Source organism: Columba livia, chromosome 13 (assembly GCF_036013475.1).
Source record: "Columba livia isolate bColLiv1 breed racing homer chromosome 13, bColLiv1.pat.W.v2, whole genome shotgun sequence".
NCBI classification, from domain to species: Eukaryota; Metazoa; Chordata; class Aves; order Columbiformes; family Columbidae; genus Columba; species Columba livia.
The window spans coordinates 9,689,989-9,711,483 of NC_088614.1; the positions used below are offsets into that span (position 1 = coordinate 9,689,989).

The window sequence follows — 21,495 nt, forward strand, 5'->3', positions numbered from 1 at the left end:
TGAAACCATCTTATATTCTCGCAGGTTTTGATTCCTCAAGCAGGATGTGGACTCTGGCAAGGCAACCTTGAGGTTGTACCAATTTTGCAGTATCGCTGGCCCTTCGCTAGGCACATCCACTGCTGCTATTGAAGAGTTTGACTTTTAAAGACACAGAAAACACACCAAAAAAACCCATTATTTTGAGGTATGGAGTGAAATAAGTGTTCTTTGTGTAGAAAATTCTATGGGAACAGAGAGCTGGCACATCAAATGTTTAAAATTTGCGGAGACTGAGGAAGAACATGCACATTTGTGAATCTGTTTCTAAGTGTGTGTCAGCTGCATGATGAAACCAAAACCGTCAATGCTTAGTGAGTCAGCATCCAAGCCAGCATCAGGACCGAGTCCACAGTGTTTATGGAAAACATCTAAAGTCAAGGGCAGAGGAATAAATACACGATGTGTTTAATGTAGCACCTGGCTGCATGGAGACTTAGAAGCCACCAGATGAAGCGAAGTCAGATGCTGTGCTCTTTTAATGCAAACATTTTTAAAGGCAGAAGCAGCTACGCCAGGGGAAAAAAAAGAAATAAAATTAACCTTTAGCAACTTCCTGCTCAAGAATCTAATGGGAACAGTATCTTGAGTTCGCCTGTTCTGTCTCCAGTTCTGAGTGTGGCTTGTGAATGTATTTGCAAGCCAGCTCTGTAGTGAGTGAAAGAATTATGCTGCAAATTGGTATGATATATTTTGAAAAAAATAGAAACGCGGGAGAAAACTTTCACAAAATCCTCGATCACGGCAGTTGGATTTCATTTAATTCCTCAAGAGCGTACACCCAGATTTGCATTTGACTTCACTGCAGCCACATGCTCGTGGTCTACAGCACAGCCCAAATTTAATCCACTGCATCTTGTATTCCAAACAACTCAACTATTACTTCATTAAGCCTTACATTGTTTAATTAATGCAGAGATATTACAGTTTGCCTGAAGACACACTGCAACACACTAGCAGAGCTGGCTGTCCAAGTCAACGAAGTTGTTTTGGATTGTTTTACTGCACTTCTATCAGAAGCTTCAATTCCATAGTCCACCTTTTGTGTCACTTCATTTATTTATCCAGGAGCAAAACAAGCTTTTCCCGAAGAACTTTTTCTTTTATATTCCTCTTGAAGATTTTCTGAGGATTTGCCTCCCAGGAAACCACGGAGCCATCATTTTGTACAGGCTATTTGAGCATTCATTCACTAATACAGGTTTGCTGGAACAAAGCAACTGGTTGACAAATAGACGCTACACTCTAATACAAGTAAATCTCAGCTGGTTATAAAACTTCTACAAATGTGCGAAGGGAGAACACCTAAGCGAAAGACACAGACCTCACCCAAGTCCTGCTGGAGCCAGGGGAGCAGCGCTGCCTGTCACCGCACCGGCACCGAGCCTGGCACAGACCTGTCTGTTCTAAACCTGTCTCAGGCCATCCCGAGAGCCCTGGGGGAGATAATTGGATTTATATTTTTTTTTGGTGGGCAAGAACAAAACAGAAACCACTGGCAAAAACATCCTGTCTTCTGTAACATGCCTGAGGCTCGCTGTACAAAGAAGATTTCCGTTTTCATCTTCCTAATGCTATTGGCAGTGCCAGATGTGTCTTTCAAAGGGTGGACTCTCTAGAGCTGGAGTTAGATTTATAACCATGTTCTTGCTGGCCACAAATGTTGAAGACAACAGGCCTGTGAAAAAAGCCCCCCATTGTTAAGATGACATTGTTGGAAAAAGCCATTTAAAATAATTACTCACAGCATCTTGAGTATTTCAACATAACAGCCAAGGATCCTGTCTGCCTGGGCGCTCAGCTCAATGCTCATGGTGCTGCAGGTAGGACTGACCATCAAGCAGTCAATCAGGTTGGGCTCGCTGTCATTGCCAACGTTGGCCGTCATCTTCTGATTAGCTGTGTTGTTGCGCTCCACTTCCACGTGGATCTCATTGGAAGTGACAATAACTGGTTTGAGACGGGATTCAGTCAAAGTGGCCTCTTGAGAGACCAGGTCAGGACTTGTGTGCAGAAGGCGGAGGGGGAGATTAGGCTTTCGGTCACATTGCTGCTGGCAGCCATTCCGAATTTCCTTCAGGCTTGGTGAATTGTCTCGACTGAATTTTAAAAATAAACAAATAATTTCAATAGCCAGACATGAGAGCAGGAGAGATAGTGCAACACTGAGAAGCCAAGATATTTTGCAATTTCCCACTGCATTTCGCCCCAGCCCACCAGATTGCTTTCCCCCATGGAATCGGATTACTGAAATCAATTAAAAAACATTAAAAGGCTCCACCAGGATGGTTCTGTAGCCCCTACTCTACAAAGACTCAAGCTTTTAATGACTCTAATTGACATGCCAGTTTAGTATAAAGGTGAACTTTCCCATCCAAGTTGTGCAAAGCTGTAACAGAATCCATGCCCAAGTTTGTATCTGGCTACAGTACATGCCCAGACATTTGTCTGCAGCCCTCGCATCTGTAATTTTTGTTGGACACTAAGCAAGCTCTGTCCATGTTCTACCATGAGGAAAGTCAGACAAGCATAAACAAACAGGAAACACAGCAGAGGAGAACCCTCAGCGTCTACTGGAAACTGGCTCGTGTGTCAAAAACTGCAGCATCTATTTTGCAATAAGTCGGGAATCGAATTCTTCACCATCATGGAGACAGCATTGTGAAACCAGCTCAGATTCAAACAGTAGACACACAGACATGTACGCATAAACACGTCCTCAAGATCTCACCATTTCCTTTGCTTTGGGTGTAACACACCCCTCATGTGCATCTTTCAGGTTTTCGAGCACACAGAGTGTAACAAATACAGTCACATATATATAAAAATATATGTGTGATTGACCAGAAGTCCCACGTATAATAATAGCAGTGAGCAGAGCAAGAACAAAGACAAGCTCTCATGTACCCACACCCATGCTCACACTGATCTTGCTTAGAGATCCACGGGTTTGAAAGTGAGTAACGTGGTCAACTGGGAATTAGTACTGACCTGTTGATAAATTCCTCATAACACGAATAAATGGCTGCTAAGCAAACAGCTACAAGGTTTGGCAGGACCCTGGGATGGGGGCACTGTCCAGTTGGACCATGCATGCTGAAAAACAAAAACCAAGATGACATTGTTGTGAGGAAGATTTCTGTGGTCAAATACAGTCAGACAGAACAGGGTGCCAGAACAGGACAGATAACCTTGGGGAATCTTCAGAAGGGCCATAAAAGAGAGTTAGTTTAACCCTGTAAATCCCTACCCAATGGGCTTAATTATGAATAAGGCTAAGCTGTACCCTCAGTGTATTTGACGTGGTATCTCTACAGTCCCTCCAAAATCTCACATGCGACTGAGCATTACATGGTCTAAAGTTGATGAGAATCTTTCTGCAAAAGCTCTGGGTCTAAATGTAAAAAAAAGAATGAACACACAGCAAAGTCTATTGGCTTCCAGTGCGTAACTAGGCAAAAAACCCCAGCCATGCTTGAGAATTTGTTAAAAAAAAAAAACCAAAAGAGACTTCAGGAACATTGTCTCGTGGACTCTTCTAATTTATTTGCTGTTTGCTGGTACCAAAAAGCAGCAGCTACTTTTAACAGTCAGTAAATTGGTGAGCAAGGCTGGGCGAAGTAACACAGTGAAGCATGTACAAAGGACTGGAAATACGCCATAAATTAAATATAACTGACCTATGAATAAACTTCTTCACCACCTCCATTCCAGCATTCAGCTCATTCAAAGCCAGAATATACTCCTGAGTAAACAGCCGCAACCGAGGGCACTTCCCAAAATCCTGTCCGAAAAGGAGAGATTCAGTGAAGACGCTGAAACATGCCTGCAACGTACATTGAAACTGTGGGTTTTCAAAAGAAATCAACTCAAACACAACTGATTTCACTTGCTGGCAGCTTCAAGAGCACAGGATCACTGCATGCTGAACTGGTGTGCTTCCCACTGGTGACATGCTTTCCAATTCTCCTCTTTCCCCCATACCCACCCTGAGCGTTTAATGAAAAAAATCCCACCTGCACTTACATTTCTTTTGTACACTTCACTTTATACCTTTATTTTGAAATGCATTTTTATTTTCGGTTTCCATTTTTGCTTCCACTCATAGCTGCAGAAATGCAACTCAAAAATCATTTTTTAGGTCCACGTTTGCCACCTTTATCTATTTTGGTTTTAAAGAAAAATCTTTTTGACATGCCATCAATAAGTGATCAAGTGCAAAACCAGAGATCAGCTCCTTCTCCAGGGATTTCACTCCAGCTACAATGTGAATTTTACAAGCGAGCTCAACAGTTACTTTCTTCAAATCCTGCAGTCGGAAAGGCACCTGCTAACGAAATCCTGCATCTCCCCACGTCACCTGCTATTTTTAGATGCAAAAGGAGTAAAATCTGCTGTCTGGTGAGTTTTACTCCACAGTGCATTTCTTCACATTTACACAGGTGTAACCTTATTACACAGGTGTTACGGAACTACACAGCTACATTTCCAAGTGAACAAGGCACACTGAGGACAAACCAGCCCTCCCAGCCATCCCTCCAGCAGCTGGCTGCAGGAGAAAAATAATCCTAAAAAAATCAATCAATCAATCAATCAATGGCAACTGAAATGTAAAAGAAATGCCACCAATGGTAACGAACTGGCGGTCTGCAAAAAGGAAGATATACTCCCAAAGCACTGAAACCTTCTGTTACTTATTTTGGCTTCAGGCACTTCTATAGCACAACGTGTATTAACATCTCATAGGTTTTACAGCTAGAGAAAATTAGCAAAAATGTGAATATGAGCCTGGGCATAAAAATGTCTCCTTCGTGTCTAAGTGCTGAGTTGCTACCTGGTAACTTCACCCAGCAAAGGGACTGTGGGTAATTCCACAGTTGGTTTTACAATTAAAATCATTAAACTTATCACAACTCCTTCTGGCAGGTGTAAATACACTTGGTTTGAGACAGCATAAGACCATGTGCGCTTCATGTATCATTTGGTGCCATTGAATTTCATGGACACTCCTTGCAAGATAGCTTTTGCAGTCACACTTTGTTTATGAAATATTTTAACCCGTGTACGTGTCCTAACAGAAGTTAGAACGATAGTGCAAGAGATCATAAAGAGGATGTTGTTGCTAACTGCTCTAAAATAAAATCTCTCTCTAAACACAGTACAATGCCCTGACACCGGGCACACAATACACATTACCAATATTTGCTTCAAAAAATAAAAATAAACTATAGTGCTTATATTCCAACATTTGGTACGAGCCTATAAACAGCTGAAATCCAAAGGTACAGAAGGGTTGCTGAGCACTCCCCAAACAACTCCGCACACAACAGCCTCCGGTCCTGCAAGGCACCGGTAGCATCAGCAAGACAAAATCTACCCTTGTTCTTTTGAGATTTCAAACTGATAGACAAACGAAGAGCTCTTTCCCCATTTCACAGGTGGGAAACTGTGGAACAAAACTTGTCGTAAACTTATCAAAAAGCAAATTAGTGGCAAAGGTGGGAACACACAGCTCAGTCTGAGCACCCTGAATTGCACAGGGCCTCCTAAGGTTGTGCAGTTTACTGCCAACAACCCTGCCCTCCTAAAGGGCAACTTTATTTACATGCACACACACACACATTCTCTAAAAGACTATTCAGTACAGAAGTCCCTGGAGAGCAGTAAAGTGCCCAAATCCACTCCAATTAATATATGACACCGTAAATTCTCTGACTACACACTGCGGTACAGACATGTTGATTTTCAATCCGCAAATTTTAAGTATGGTAAATATACCCAATTCTCTGAAGCTAACCAAATACAAGCATTACACTATGCATTTAGATTTTATTTGAGACCCCTCAAGAGCTCTGGATGCTTTAAAAAAATTGGTCCGAAATCCAAGAATAACATTTACAGAATATTTAATTGAACACTACAGAATATTCAGAAATGTTTACATGTCTGCACAGCACAGGCACAGAGCCAGGAATACGACCGTTTTGCCATCTTGGGCTTTCTACATAGCTCTGTAAACTCAAGGAGTTAAATAATAATACTGTTGTAAAAATAAGAAATATGAACTGTTTTCTACTGGGTTCATGCTACAGATAGGACAGTGGATGGTCTCTGAAATTATATCAGTTAATGAAAAGAAGGTGATTGTGTAGCTACAGAGCTATCAGAACCTCCCTTTGATCACAGCCAATTAAATTGCTTTTAATATTTTATGTACTTATAACTCTTTGCCACAGCATTGTGAAGTAACATTTTTTCATGTAGCTTAAAACCACGGCAGGAAACTTAACATGACACAGAGGATAGAGGGCTGGTAAACACCTAGACCTCTCTCAGGAAAGGAATATGGATCATGTAAGGATATCTTCAGAGTTAGAGATTGAAAATCTGGTGTATGGGTGGGGAGAGCAAAGCCAGCAGGGAAGTCTCCTATTTCAATCACTGGCAAGGAGCTGATCTGTGAGGAGAAGAGAGAAAGCCTGGGAGAGAACCATTATAAAATCACAGAGAACACGATTCCTAGAATGAGAAGGAAAAAAAAAAAAATAGCAGAAAAGCATAAGTAAACTCAGGAAACCTAGGTAAGAACTCACTGGACGTGAGTCTAAGGAAAAACAGAAATCCAGAGAGCTGGGGGTCCTCAGCTCTAAATCAACACTGACTTTGTTATTTAATTGATTTTAAACCATTAAAACTACAAGGATGGCATGCGGGGAGTAAATAAGGAGCCAAGAGCCAGGTGGGAGAGAGCTGGAGCTGCATATGCTGGCACTGCTGCCAAAAGAAACGTTCCTCAAGTCATGGCTTTGCTTAGATGCTTCTCAAAGTCCCACTAAATGCTCAATTAGTTCTGCATTTATAAAGCAACACACTGTTGCTTTATAGTCACAGTTTGGGGGGTTAAATTCAGATATGGCAGTGCTGTGTTCACTGCAGGCAATGGAGCAGCTGCTAATTACGAAAGGTCCCACTGTAGAACTTGTCCAAAGTGACCAAGTTCCCTTCCCAAGTGCACTCACCATGTTGTGTTTGAGGATCCTCTGTACCACCGGTGTGAACACTTCGATCACAACCATGGACCGCGGGCGCTCTCGGCAGTGCTGTAACGAGCAACAAGTCATTTTGTGAGCTGCAGAAAGTATGAAGATGGGTCTCCTCTGGCTTTGTACCCCATGCATGGATTATCCCGAGATTAATAAAATCCAATCGCTAAATTAATCTTTCCTAGGATGAGGGTACTTGTAACACTGCTCTCTCCTATGGACTTGCTGCCATCCCACAGAAGATTAGCACAGGAGCTCAGGAACCACCCAAGTTCCTTTCTCTACTCCCTATTCGTCACAAAAGTCACTGGAACGTAGTACTTTTGGGACTTCTACCCATTTTGTCAAACTTGTTTGAAACTTGCTAACAGTTTTAAAAGTCAAGGGGTTGAGGTCAAAAATATGCGCAGCTACAGGCAGCGTAAGGGCACAAACCTCCTTTCCTTGGGGTCCAAGCTAAAAACCTGTGGTGGATCTTGGAGGGTACCAACAAGCCACTCTCCCATCACAGAATAAAACACACAGCCATGATCTACCGGCCAGAGTAATTTAGGTTGGGGAGGACCTTTGAAGGGCATGTGGTCCAAGCCCCCGCTCAAGGCAGGGCCAGTTTTGAGGACACATGAACCTTCTCATTAGCGTTGCCCATTTCAGTTCTGCATCTACAAGGAGGAAAAGTCCATGTCCCATCTCCCTTCCCACAGCCATAAACAGCCCATCCCACACATTTAAAGATAATTAGGTGCCCACCTCTAATAGAGACGAAAGGCAAAAAAACCCCACAGGAACAGAAGTGCCTTGAGTCCAAGGCGAGATATGACTCTAAGACTGACTTATAAAAATGCAACAGACAGAGGAGTTTCTGAAACCTGACTTAATTTCTCTAGGAAGAACCTGCTGATGGGAATTATAGGCAGCATCTACAATGTTTAATAAATGTGTACCCAGTCATTAGTAAGTAAATTTAAGCAGACTTGAAACTAAAATACAAGCGGACCTAAAGGAAAAGCTGCATTTTCAAATCCAGAAGTTCTGCAATCTGAAGTACTCAGAAGTTTATGAAAAAGATGCAAAATGCATCACAAGCACAGATTTACCAAGAAAGAGGATGGGTCCTTACAATCTTTCCACTGACACTACCCGGTGACATAATTCCATTAGGGCTGAGTTATGCATTACATTACCAACACATCTGAACACAGCGACTCCAATGACTTTTTGCATTAGCTAAACAGAACGTGCAGTGGGACATCTCTGGTACCCACACTGGGATGTGGGAGTCTGAGCATTTTAACTCACAGCGTATCGGAACTGTGCAGTCTGATTTTCTAAGGACACGGACCTATCTATCATAATGGTGCTGTTAACTGTTCCAATATCATTGGTTGTTGATCAAACACTGAAATCAATTTGGGCATGAGGTAAGGGGTGAAAGAAAAGAACAACCACCTCTGCAAAGAGCTACACTCGTTTACAACTATGAGATTGCAGAAAGCAAAACTGTTCTGATACCTTGCAGAAGAATTCACAGAGGTCAGGAGGAGGATGGTTGTTTTCCAGCAAAGGTGCAATTGCCTTTAAAAAGGAAAAGAGAAAGAAAAAATTATTAGAGCACTGCACCTGGACTAAGCGTTTTGCAGGGAAATATTTAATTGGGAAAAAAAAAAGCTCAATTTTAAAAAGAAGGACAAAAGCATCAACAGAGAAATTAGAGATGGGCTGTGTGTTTATGTGTAAGCTCAAGCACATCTCTCTTATGAATCCTCTGGAAAATTTTGCTTTAACGACACCAGTGTAAATACATAAAACACAGCAAAAGAGTACAACTTTTATAATGGTTTAAATGAAGACAGGAGCAGACCAATTGTTTTAGGTTGTAATACAGCAAGGATTAATCTGGCTCACTGTTTCAATTATAACATCTTCCTAAATGAAAAATCTGAAACACACACACATTCTTTATAAAAGAATTCGGGCTCCTTTTGTGAGAAACAATCCACTAGAAGTAACACAGCAATGTCCTTACCTTGGAGAACTATATTCATCAAAATCAACAATCTAACTCCATGAAAGTTGAGATCAACCATTCCTTCTTTGTTGCTATGCAAACCAATGTGCCATACCTGCCACTGAGGGTGTAATGAACTTATGCTGTTGTTACTTCCCTTGTAAATCAGAAAATAGTACTAGAACAATTCTCTCTACGTCATGGTGCCTTCAGGCTTTGCCAGTCTTGAGCTAAAGGGATTCCCAGTATCCATTTAAAAGTAAGGCTAAACACTGCAGCTAGGACATTTTGTATTAAGCAACTGAACACCAGATATTTTATCTGGATGGCATCTGGAGTTTTACTAAGGCAGCCTGCTGTGTTTTTTGCTCTCTCTCTGGTCTCCCTAAGGATTCCAGCCCTGGCAAGCCTGCTTGCAATGACTGTGTTTCACAATAGCCACTTTCACACACAAACAAGTCAAGATTAATGTGACTTTTGACAATTAAACCCAAGGACGTCTGCAAAGATCTGCTTTAGTTACACATAACGTTTGTGGAGTTTCTGTTCATCACCCTGTGCCATCCCGCAATGGTGGACTGGTAGAGACTGAGACAGTGTTCAGTGAGACTGAAACATCCTCGCACCCCATCCAACACCTGAGCTAAAGATGTTCCTTGAATCCACCTTTTGGAGTGTTTGCTATAGGACCTGTCGAACCACAGGAGCCACAGATTGCAAAATCCCCAGGTGTTTACACCTGGCTGGTAGCTGTCAGAGGATCCTTGCACTGGAGAGGTAACCGCCTGGCTGCCAGCCTAAGAAAAATGAGCTTTATTGTTTAGGCCCAGTCCTTACCGAATGTAGGAAATAACCACAACAGATGTTGTCAAGCAGGTCACGGCTTCGTCTGTATGATCAGCGGGGAAGGCTGAGAGCAGCCCATATTTCCCTATGTGTGCTGTGGTTAAAAGCACAAACTCACTGTCTCGCGTTGCCCAGTTACAGCAACACGTGCTTCCCCTTCCTTACTGGGAAGAGATCGGTTATAACACTGATCTGTTCCAGCACCATCTAGAGAAAGAAAGCTGGTTCCATCTGCACAACAATTCACTGTGTATTTTTAAGATACTACATATATACACAGTATTAGCAATGCTTCCTAAGAATAGCACAGGTTAGCTGTGTAACGGCAGGGAGTCATGAGGAACGAAGTTCCACCTCTCTGATAAATGGTTGAGATTTTACATTTTGTTGCACAGGAAAAGAGCTGCCATTTGATTCACTTGTTTCAATGTCTAACCAAATGCAACCTACAGAAAAGTGAAAAATTGAAGACGATATTTTTGTAAATCACATAAGCAGGGGGTTAAACTGCAGTGACACATACACATATCCACACTTAGAAAAACAATCACTTGCTCACATACCATCGGCAATGGAGACATTCTCTATTTGGTAGTATTGGCCCCTCAGGAAGCAACAAAGCTTAAGGGTTTTATAGGGCACATCTGGAAATGATGTTTTTTGACTATTTAAAGTACATATAGAGATACGAACATTGCATAGTGCAGCCAAGTAAGGAGGCCATTTGGGGAGACCACTAACACTCAACATGCTGTGCTGTTTCATATAAGTTGACAAAGAAACTTTATTGTCACTCATCTACGAAACAAGAGAAGAGGAAGGACAAAACCTCGCCAAAAACAGTAGAACAAATGGGTTTGATCCTGCCCATGTTTACCAGCATTGGTGGAAACGCTTTCATATTTGCCCTACTTCACTGGGGCAGAGGCAAGCATTAATAGAAGCATTATCAAACAAAACAGATTTGTCCTCAGATTTTGACAGAAAGGTACTCACCACAATAATGCTCTCATGGTCTTGAGTGGTTAAGTTGTTGTTCTGAAAGAGTGGAATAGAAGAAATGAATGAGCAAAGAGCACTCTGAGTTGGCACATCAGCATTCACAGTCCTCTTAGCTACCACCAGACACAAGCAGAAAGGCTCAAGAATGCAATTGCTGAGTTTCACAATAAAATTAATCAAATTAAAATAAATCTCTTAACAAAGGTAGCATATTATTCTATCTGCTAGGAGGGGTTCTGCAAGTTTCCATTTCTCCCTCAGCACATTGACTCAAGCCACCCCAGCCATGAACTCTGAGCATGCAGACACTAGGAGTGAGTTTGAGTAGGTCTCCATCAGTTGGAAAATTAAAGGTAGGGATAGATTTCTTAGAAATGTTTTCTTAAGACATGCTCTATGTTTCTACAAAAACTAATAAAACTATTGTTGTGGTGTTGTATATCATTTTTTGGTAGTAAACTAATTGCTGCAGTTTTCCTGAAATCCCTTCTTCAAACATGGAACCAGGAAAAGCCAATAAATTTACTGGAAATCACCTATGCTACCACTTATGGTAGAGTTCGCTTTTGGCTTTCTCAGCAGCACGATCCATTCAGAGGTTACTAAGTTGTGGGTTGCTAAGATCTTTGCCTACTGCAAGAAAAATAGCCAACAACTTCTTCACTTATCACAAATCTTTGCACATCAGAACAAAGACATGAAAAACCTACTTGGTGTTACATTTCCTGTCTGTGAAAAGTTAAATATTTGAAATAGATGCTATAAATGGAAGACAGATGCCAGTGAAGAAGGAAAATATTTTTCTTTGACAGAACTAGTAATAATATAATAGCCGCACAATGAATTTATTGGTGTGTACATATTGCTGCAAGAATGATCAGTCATGGAAACAAAGCCAATGGAATAGAAGTCAAAGGGAGTTTTACCACCAGCTTGAAATAAGACATGAATCAGACCCATAATAAATTTACCATAAATAATCAACAACAAAGCCTCAAGAGGAACGTGTTTTGTTTTGTTTCTAGAAATCTACCTAACATGGGTCAAATTCTCCTTCTCCCCAGCAAGCACATATTCCACTCAAGTCAGCAGAAGTCACGAACAGACTCAGAGGCAGAATTTTCGCAGACCAAATTAAAATAAAACCCATCCCCAAACTTCTAACCATTTGTGTCTCATCTAAATCTGGCAGTGTCTTGCAGGAGCGCTGCTGAGCTCATACCTCGGAGAGCAGTTTGGAGACAATCTCCAGTGGTGCTTGATGAATAGAGTCATCCTGAAGCGGGGACGTCAGCGCCATGTCCACCAGCGTCCGGATCTCCTTCAACACCACGTCCCAGCGGCTGGGGTTACTGAGCACCTTCTTGTACTTGTAAATCTTTTTCTGCAAGAAAAATGAAAGGGTCGCACTGACACCACAGTAAATCCCTTGACTGGAGATGTTCTTCCTATCTGCAGCTGTCAAGTGGGCTGCTTTGTATTTTGAATTTTGCCTTTTCTGTTTCCTAAAAGCTGTACTTAAAACATTTAAATAGAAAACCTCGTACATTTAAAGCAGTTTCTTATGTGGAAGCAATAAGAAACTGTGACTTCCTTTTTTTATTTTAAAGCAAGTTTTTAAACTCCAGATCATCTTTCTTTCCACCATCTCCTCTTGCAAAAACCTTATTCCTCAGGTTAGTAACTGATACCTTGTATTGCGCTGTTTCCAAAGCTGTGGGTTCTTTTAAAAAGAGTTAGTCATCAAGGAAGGGTGAGAGAAGCCATCAAAACATCATGCTACAGATACTTTATTCTACATTGCTAATTGGTGAATTCACATTCAGAATGAATTAAAATCAATTTCCAAGTGAAAAATTCCAGCAGACCCACAGGCTTTTTCTTCTGTCTTGAAGGATCCTGAAAAGTTGTGTTGCCACCCTCCAGTTGTTACAGAAACTAACTTGTAAAGTCTCCAAGTCTTCCACGCAACGGCATTTCTACTCTCAAGAAAAGCATTCCTGACTCCCTAATCCCATCTGCCCCCACCCCCTGCATGCCCCCATTCCTTCTGGCCATGCCAAAGCTATTTCACCGATTGCCCCATCCACAGACCAGCTGGATAAGCAAAAGACAATTCTTACCTCCTCGGCAGCCATGTTGCCAGAAATGACGGGAATGGAGGCTGGTTTGTATTATAAATAGTATTTCTTTAGAGAAAAACCCACCCTCCCAAATCCCCAGAGGTGGCTTGACGAAACTCTAGAAGCTCAGGGAAACGATGACAAGCATCAAAATGCCACTGCTGAAAACACCACGCAGCGAACACTGGAACTGGGAGAGGTCTGCCAAGGCGGGCAGTGGGACAGGCAGCGGGACAGACAGCGGGGATGGACAGCGGGACGGACAGCGATGGGGCTGTGCTGTCAGACAGGAACAACCACCAGCCCCGCAGTGTTTGGTTCCGTTCACATGCCCTCCCGCTCCTCTCTGTGTGTGAATCTGGTTCTCTGGTCCAAGGGATGTCAAGAAGCCTGGATACATCCTTGGGTTTATTAAACAACGCGTGCTGGGCACTTCTCTGTTTACATGAAAATATCAGGGTTTTGCACTAAAAATGGATCTTACGTCCCTCAGCAGTATTTCCAGGAAAAGCACAAAAACTGCCCGTGTCAGGCAGCTTGCAGATTTTCATCTGCACATTTTGGGCTGCACGTCACCAGTGTAATAAAGGCAGAGGACCCCGCAGTGGGTCGGTCTGCTTTGTTTTGTTTTGGAGCTTTGCTGCTACACGGCATTTCCCCCTGGGCTGGCACAAGGCAGCCCTGCGGGAACCCCCCAAACGGGCTGGCTCTGCTCATCAGCCGCTTCCTTCCCACCAGGGCAGCACATCTCACGCTCAGCGGAAAACACAGCACCTCTGTACCCTGTCTGAAACACGGGAGAAGAGAACAATGCCGGAAAACACGGATTTCAGATGCCTTGGGTTTGTCAATGTTGTTAGAGGGGGGAGAAGAGGGTGGCACCGGGCTGACATGTAAAGGCTGATAAAGCAATCCAATTATCTTTTTAATTAAATTCATGCAAGTACAAAAGCACACTGGCAGTAGTTCACACTTTCAGTGCATTTTAAGCCACTGAAAAGCTAAAGGAACATAAAAACACATTGCAGACGCTATCAAATGTGTTTGGGATTTCAGAACTGAGCAAAAATCTTCCTACTTCTGAGCTCCTTGGGACACAGAGGGTCCACCAGTGTTTTTAAGCTACCAGTATTACTTCTACTATCATCATGGATTTCTTGGACTCTTTAGGAAACCTGAATTTCATTTCTCTTACTCATGTAGTGCCTTTTTTTAGGGTCTTTCTGTTAGACCCACTCCAGCATTAAATAAAACCTAAACTTCAAAGCCAACCAGCCAGCTTTGTAACTTGAAGCAACCCCTTTCTGACTAATCGAGGACACTACACAAAGCCAGCTCAACAGATACGTTTCCCATGCTGAAGTTTATTCCTTGGTCCTGTAATACAAAGAAATCAAATTCAAAGCTGGATAAAAAGGCGGGGTGGGGGAAGCGCAAGTGTTAGACCAGTGGATTATTGCATTGAGCAGCTCCGGGCTGCCCCTGACTTGGGCGAGTTGTAACGTGATTTTGAGGAGCAGCTTCTCCAGCCTCGGGACTGCTGAAGGAAACCCTCTTGCCCAACAGGACGCTGCTCAGACAACCCCACCACAAATATCTTTCTTTCGCTGTCAAATCCGCTCTTGCTTGGGGAGGGAGGAGCAAAAGAGGTTCCCTTTCCCTTGTAGAGATGCCCTTTAAAAATTAAAATTCTGATGGTGCTGACGTACATCAGAGAAAAAGCAGGAGCTGTACTCCCTGCAAAAGCTGCTGCTCAGAGCGGGCAGGGCCAAGGGGAACATCACGGGACGGCACCTTTGCAGACACGCTGAGCCCACCCCATGCAGAAAATCCCAAATTATCTGTCTCTGCTTCACGTTTTCAGTGCAAAGGTTTGCTCCACGCCGAGATACCGAGCCGTAATCCGCACGCAACACTGCAGAAGTCCCAAGTGATGGTGGGAAAGTACCAGAAAATAAATAAATAACTAAACAGAGGAGCCATCCCCCAGAGGGCTGAACTCTGCTCTCCTGAACCTTTGCCCATGGTTACGCTGCTGCTTTTTTCAGCAGAATGCTTTTCACTGTCGAGCGCTTTCCTGAAAGCCTCAATTAAAGCCTGAAACCTATCAGTCGGTTACAGAAGTGATTTGCTGGGTATCAGCAAGCACTTAGCCAACACCCAGCCATCTGCTCTACTCTACCTCTATTCTACCTGCGCCAACTCCAGAGCAAGGAGAAAGGCTCCTGAGCTTAAAAGCAAAGTGCCCGGTAAAGACCCGTATCGGAGAACAGGGCTGCCAACACACACGAGGAGTTCGTTCCCCCTGGATGTAAAAGATGCTTTCAGTTGCTGAAAATACTCACACAACATTTATCATTAATAGAGCGTGCAAGAAAAATACTGGTCTGTGAATCCGGTTTCACTGGGATTTCACTAAAAGCAGTAGCTCCTCCAACAATTTATGGGAGTGAAAATAACACATGCCAACTTGGAATTTGACCCTCCTCATTACTGACCAGCCAGAACCACATGGCTAGTGTTGTTCCAAAATGTTGCTATGCTGACTTTAAAAGCAAAACCACTGAATTTAATAAGTACCCAGAAGAAGTAGCATGAGGAATAAATGACACTGACAGGGCATCCTTCATTCTCAAATCACTCTAATTAATTAAGTCTTGCAGAAACCCAACGACATATGTCTGAATTCTCTTTTAAAGGAGGAGGAGGAATTGAAATCCATGTGAAAAATTACTTTTCCAGTGTTATTAAGCAAGCAATTGCGACAGAAATCTGTAAGCAGTGGTTTTCCCATCAGTGCTCAAAAGCTTCTGAATACTGAACAGAAAGTTCAGGAGAGCCTAGGAAACTTTCTGCTTTTTAAAGTAACTTCTTAGTATGTTTTTCTAGCCCATAATGGCCTCATCCTGTAGCCCTTGCTCATACACCACTTCCTTGGACAAGAGTGATAATACTGATGTAGCTGACATCTGGGAAAAATGGACTCTCATGCACAAAATGAGAAGGCACGGAACAAGTGCCTCTATCAGCCCTAGCAAGACCTTCCATGTCGGGAACATCTTAAAGCAGCTGGTGCACCTGATCCAAAGAGGGCAGGATGAAGTCGGCCCTGCTGATAACCAGATTTCATCCCTGCTTTGCTGCTGGTGGCCAGGAAACATTCTATACTCTTGAGAACCTCTCTGCCCATCAGCAAGTACTATCTCCATTACATTAAAAAAAAATTACCAACCCTAGTCCAGAATAGCCTGTTAAATTCTAGCTCTCTGCCCTTCAGCCTTTTACCGCACAACAGCACGCAACTAATTGCTTCTTTATTGGAGAAGCTACGGCTACTGCAGGAACGTAGCGCTGACTTTGAAGGTTGTGTGTGCCAGCAATTGTTTATTTCTTGCTGAGCAACGAGGGCAATTCCAACAAAAGGGAAAAGGGAAAAGGTCAAGCTCCCGCACAGAGGTCCTCCCCAGCTCATTGCAGAGATGGCTGAGCCAAGCTAGAGTTACAGTTTAATGTTGACGGCACTTATGTAAAATGGAGGTGCCTCTTGCTAGATGCAAATGTACAGAGGAAAAAAACCACAGAGAGCAGACACCAGAACGGTTTTCTCCACTGCAGCAGAACATTTTGTTAAAAAGCTGCATAACAAGAAACAGGAAGAGTTGCTTGTGGTGTTCAACACACGTGCTTGGTTTGTCCTACAAGGGCCAGGAGCTGTACCACGTATTCTTGAGCACCACCTGCTGGCATTTTGTCTATTAACTTGTTACCCTCATCAAAACAAAGGTGGCATGGCACCCCCAGAACTCAGCTAGATCCATATTCTGCTTTTAATTCTAGCAGGTGTCACTCAATTCACGGTATTCTGAAAAATATGTGGCTTGTTGCTAACAGAAGTTTCTCTGATAGCCAGAGATGGGTTTAAATCACCACGTGGATCCACTGAAAGCCTTCTGAACTAAGTTCCTGCCTGCAACTTCTGACAATTTTAAGGAAAAAAGCAACTTACCTGAAAAGACTGAATCTACAAGAAGTCCCTTTCCAGGCAAAGGACTGGGGCCGGGAGGAGATTATAAGAAATTTTCCAAATCAGGGACTTCACACTGCTCATGCTGCAGTAACCAAACTGCTCACGACCTTCTGAAGATTTTGCACAGAAAGACTAACGTGCTGCTCTCTAGAATGGCTGCAAAACAGCAGCAGCAACATTTTGCGCTCTACCATGTTTTCAGGTCAAGGCATTTGCTGCATTTTTCATTTTACTCGGTGCTAAATGCTGAAGTGCATCAACTTCTCTGCTTTGGTTGCTCCTCCGAATGCAGTTGCCTCAGTTGAGGCTCACTTGCCCACAGGGTCCTTGCCACAGGCCGGAGTACTGGAGGGAAACGTTATAAACTAGACTTCATCTTTTGCCAGTTCATATAAAAAGAGATTCTGACAAAATCACCATTGGTTATTGCACTGAGACTGGCACCCATGAATCTGTTCTGTGAATGAAATTATCAAGTGACAGTACCTGCCCTGAGCAGCTCACACTCTTGATTAAAGGCAAGAAGGAGAAACAGAGCAAGAAAACCGAGGTGGTTTCCTTGAGGTCATACGACAGGCCAGGACCAGAGCAGAACTGAGATCTTCAGATTCTCAGGCCACCATGCTGATTGTTAAATCATGGCACCCCTCAGTAAAAGCACCAACACGCGCTGGGGCTGTAGCAACTGAATGTTGATACCCTGGTGCTGTGTTTCCCCATCACAACATCTTCCCCCGTTTTCACTCTACATTCATTCAGCTATTTTTTTCCCACCAGTGTCTATCACCTTGCTCAAGATCTCAGCTAATCCAGGCAAGAACCCCCAAACACTCAGATTGGCGCCGTTTCAAAGCCGACAGAGTTCAACGGGTTCAGCAAGTGGTGACGTGGGTTCAGCTGTTACTAAAGCACAAGCTGGAACAACCACGCAGACACTTCCCACAGGTGCAGAGTTTGTCCTTTGCTCAGATACCACTGGGACAGTACCACTGCAAAGTAAAAGAATGCTGAAATAAACAGAATTTTAAAAGGACAAAACATGGATGAAACACATTTCTGCCTGAATCAAGAGAAGTGCAAAGTGGAAGCAGAATGAGGGGACTCACAGGACAGCCTCCTCATCCACAGCAACACTGGGCAGCTGCGATGTTAATGCACTGAAGAACTTGCTCCTGAAGAGTATTATATATCTGTGTATACATATATATATATATATATATTTATAATCTCCACCTTCTTAACACACAGCTGTCACCTGACTGACCATACTTCTGGGCTTCTGCTCTATGATGCACTCAAGACTCCTGCAAAAATATCCTTCAGCAACCAGGGGGGATGAGAGGATGGGAAAGGAAGGATATTCTATCGAAGAGAAAAAGAAAACCAAAACCACTGGGCAGGCAGATCTTAAATGTCTGGGCTCCACTGAAGACAAACCTGCATGTGACTAGTGTCTGTGTGCCTCCAAAAACTGAAGCCAACTCAAAAACTGTGGCTTCCTTCTAGCCCCCTCAGCAGGGAGGGCACATCTTCCCGCTACCAAGCAGAGAAACTGGGTTTTGTTTTTGCTGGTGTCTTGCGTTCCTCTCAGATTCCTGCACAGAGCCCTTCGGTTACTGAGATGCAGAACACAGCTGGCCTACCCACAGCCAGCTCTCCCTTGGTCCCGTGTTCAAGACGCCGTTTCCCTAGCTAGAAAATGCAAAAAGGCCAACTGTGGCTCCAGCTGCACTTTGCATGGGATAACGCGGTTACTATCGTAACCAGACCTGTCCACAGGGGAGAGCTTTTTTGGCACAGACGACATTGATGCATTCCCCGAAATCCTCCATCCCTGCTTCCATTTCCTTTTGGCAAACACTGCCATTCTTCAGGCCCCGGTTCCAGCACCAGCTTTACACTTCAGGTTGGCAAAACCTCAGCTTTCATCCTGCACACAGCAACTGCTGTTCCATATTTTTTCGTATTGGAGCCAAGCTGGGGTTTGTTTTTAATGTTGCTTTGGCTATGCGGAATTTCACTATGACTGCAGATACGTTTCTAGCAGAAGCACAGGCCACTCCTTACTTGCAAAAAATGCTGGTAGAAACACGGCTGTGATCTTGGGTTGCAAATCCCACGTATTATCTCCCCAAAAGAAGAGATATTTTAAAATATGTTGTCCACAAGCATATGTTGTCCATTTGGGTGGGGTTTTTTGTTGTTTTGTTTTTTTTAAGCAAAAGTCACACACCTTTTCCTCTTGATTTTGAGCAGGAAGAAAAACCTTCAACAATGCCAATACAGTTGAACACCACAGTTGTCCCACCTGTAGAAGAAAGATCTGCCCTAACTGTAGGCTGGTGGGGTTTACAAACCCTCCTGAGTCGCTTTAAACTCTTATGCAGGATGAGTGAAAAACCCCTTTACATAGAGGTAGCTGGACTCACACAGTTACAGCAGGAGCCACATACTCTGCTTGATCTACAGCACTTTAACAGCCTCTGACTCAGAGCGAAGGTTCCAAAGATGTTTAGGCACAACCACCTCCTCCTCTCGCAGGACCTCACCGCTGCAGCATTTTCAGCCCTTTTCTCTGGAGCAGCAAATGCTCAACACGGACGCTGTCTGAACGTCGGGATCTCGGTGTTCTGGCACAACCCACAGTTTCCAGAGGGGTGCGAGTCTGACGTGCTCTTGTATTTGAGATTATGCAGCAGGAGCTGGAGTCAGCAAAATCATGTTTCATTAAAAAAAAAAAAAAAGAGTAGACTACTACTAGATGAAAAGCAGGAATATGTGTACCATATACACTCCGCACCTTCCAAAACCTTCAGTGGACTAACTGCATTGCAGTATGTGGGGGTGGGGGAGAGTAGTGTTAAATAAATAAAGTGTAGCAGACCCTGTATGAGTGAGGAGTTCAGTGTGCAAACAGAAAGCAGAAAGCCCTTTAACTGCCACCTGGATGTGGTCCTTGCTGTGTGCTTCTCTGTGCAGAGACCTAACATTACTGACTGTGTTACAGAATGCCTCTGACACCAAACTGAACCAATCCAGGTTGCTAATAGCTTTACACTTCATATTCTACACATGACGACTGTGTCTGTGGAGCCTGGTCCTTGACATCCACCAGCTCTCAGCCTGCACTGGGAATAAATGGCTTTGCCACTGCAGAGAGGAGATAGTGTGTGGGAAAAAACACGCGCAATCTTATCGCCATTGCACTTTGACCAGGTTTGCTAAAGAAAAAGCTGCGTGCAAGGCCACGGTGAAGAATAGCCACGAAGTGTACCTGACACACAGAAATGCCCCCACGCTGACACGACAGCCTCCAGATCCCACCTGGGCACAAGAGGGCTGGTCATCACGGGGAAAACAGGACACGGCCTCATCTGCGAGGCTGCAAAACCCGTGCCAGTAATTTCAGGCACATAAGAACTCTGACCAGAAGAACTTGCCACCAGAGAAAGCACCTCAAATCGGGATTAAGTGGCTACTAATGCTCCACATTGCAGCAACTGTCAATAAAATATAATCCCTGAAAAAGAATCCATTCCCCTTCTATTTTCCGGGAAATGCCAGTAAGATTAGGTAGCACTGAGTAGCACACAAAGCAATTATTTCTTCCCAGATATGCAAACCCGATTAGAAAGCCACGTCATCCCTTTTCCTTATTACTCTCCACTGCTAGCAATGAGCACTCTCAGCTTTTCCTGCCCTCCTCCTGTCTCACCAGTCAGCAAAACCTTCCAAGTGGACGTTTACCCACCTGTTTCACTTTCTCCTCCTTGGCAAATACGTTATTTTGCTGAGTTTCTAGCACTTCAACACCATAAATGGCTTTGAAATTGGCTTCTCTCTCTTGTGCACCTGCATCATCAATGTCGTCAGCAAGAGAGATGTGCACGGCTCAAGGAACATGTTTGTGTCAGAAAGCTGCTGCAGAGCCTTAGGGAAAGCACAGATCCTGAATACTGGTGTGATGCTTGCAAGCATCTTAAAAGGGACTTCAGAAAAGCAGGGTATTTCTGTCTTCAGACCACTGGGCTTTGGAGCTCTTACTTGCCCAGTTTCTCACAGGGAGATCGCAGATTTCAGAGCAGCATTTGCATCTGGAATAATCCCATCACTTCGTTCCGTGTTTTCACATCCCATCTTACTGCACCACATCAGCAGAAAACCCCACACTTCCCGCAGCTCTTTAGCCCCCCAAAATGCCACTGAATCTCCGCAATTTGCTTGTTTCCTTTCTGCTTTGTACAAATGCTGTGTGACATTCAAGACCAAATCAAATCTCGCAGCATTCAGTTTTCCGATCCCAAATCTGGCTTCCTCGCAGGGGATCGGAGATCTCTGGGGTGCTACCTAGACCGCTGCTCACCTCGCTGTGAGAGACACATGCAAATAAGTCACTCACAACAGCCC

At 43.6% G+C, this 21,495-nt stretch overlaps 1 protein-coding gene across 3 annotated transcripts in view; it reads right to left on the minus strand.

The window, feature by feature from the left end:
* The window catches only part of CMIP (c-Maf inducing protein), a 131,634-nt gene that overhangs the window by 22,867 nt on the left and 87,272 nt on the right, over positions 1–21,495 (minus strand). For all 3 annotated transcript variants that reach the window (XM_065028331.1, XM_065028333.1, XM_065028332.1), the window contains exons 4-10: positions 12,161–12,322; positions 10,933–10,974; positions 8,595–8,657; positions 7,059–7,139; positions 3,720–3,823; positions 3,031–3,135; positions 1,785–2,138 (exon numbers count right to left, since the gene is read on the minus strand). In XM_065028331.1, coding sequence (XP_064884403.1) covers positions 1,785–2,138; positions 3,031–3,135; positions 3,720–3,823; positions 7,059–7,139; positions 8,595–8,657; positions 10,933–10,974; positions 12,161–12,322 — 911 coding nt within the window. The remainder of the gene's footprint in view (positions 1–1,784; positions 2,139–3,030; positions 3,136–3,719; positions 3,824–7,058; positions 7,140–8,594; positions 8,658–10,932; positions 10,975–12,160; positions 12,323–21,495) is intronic.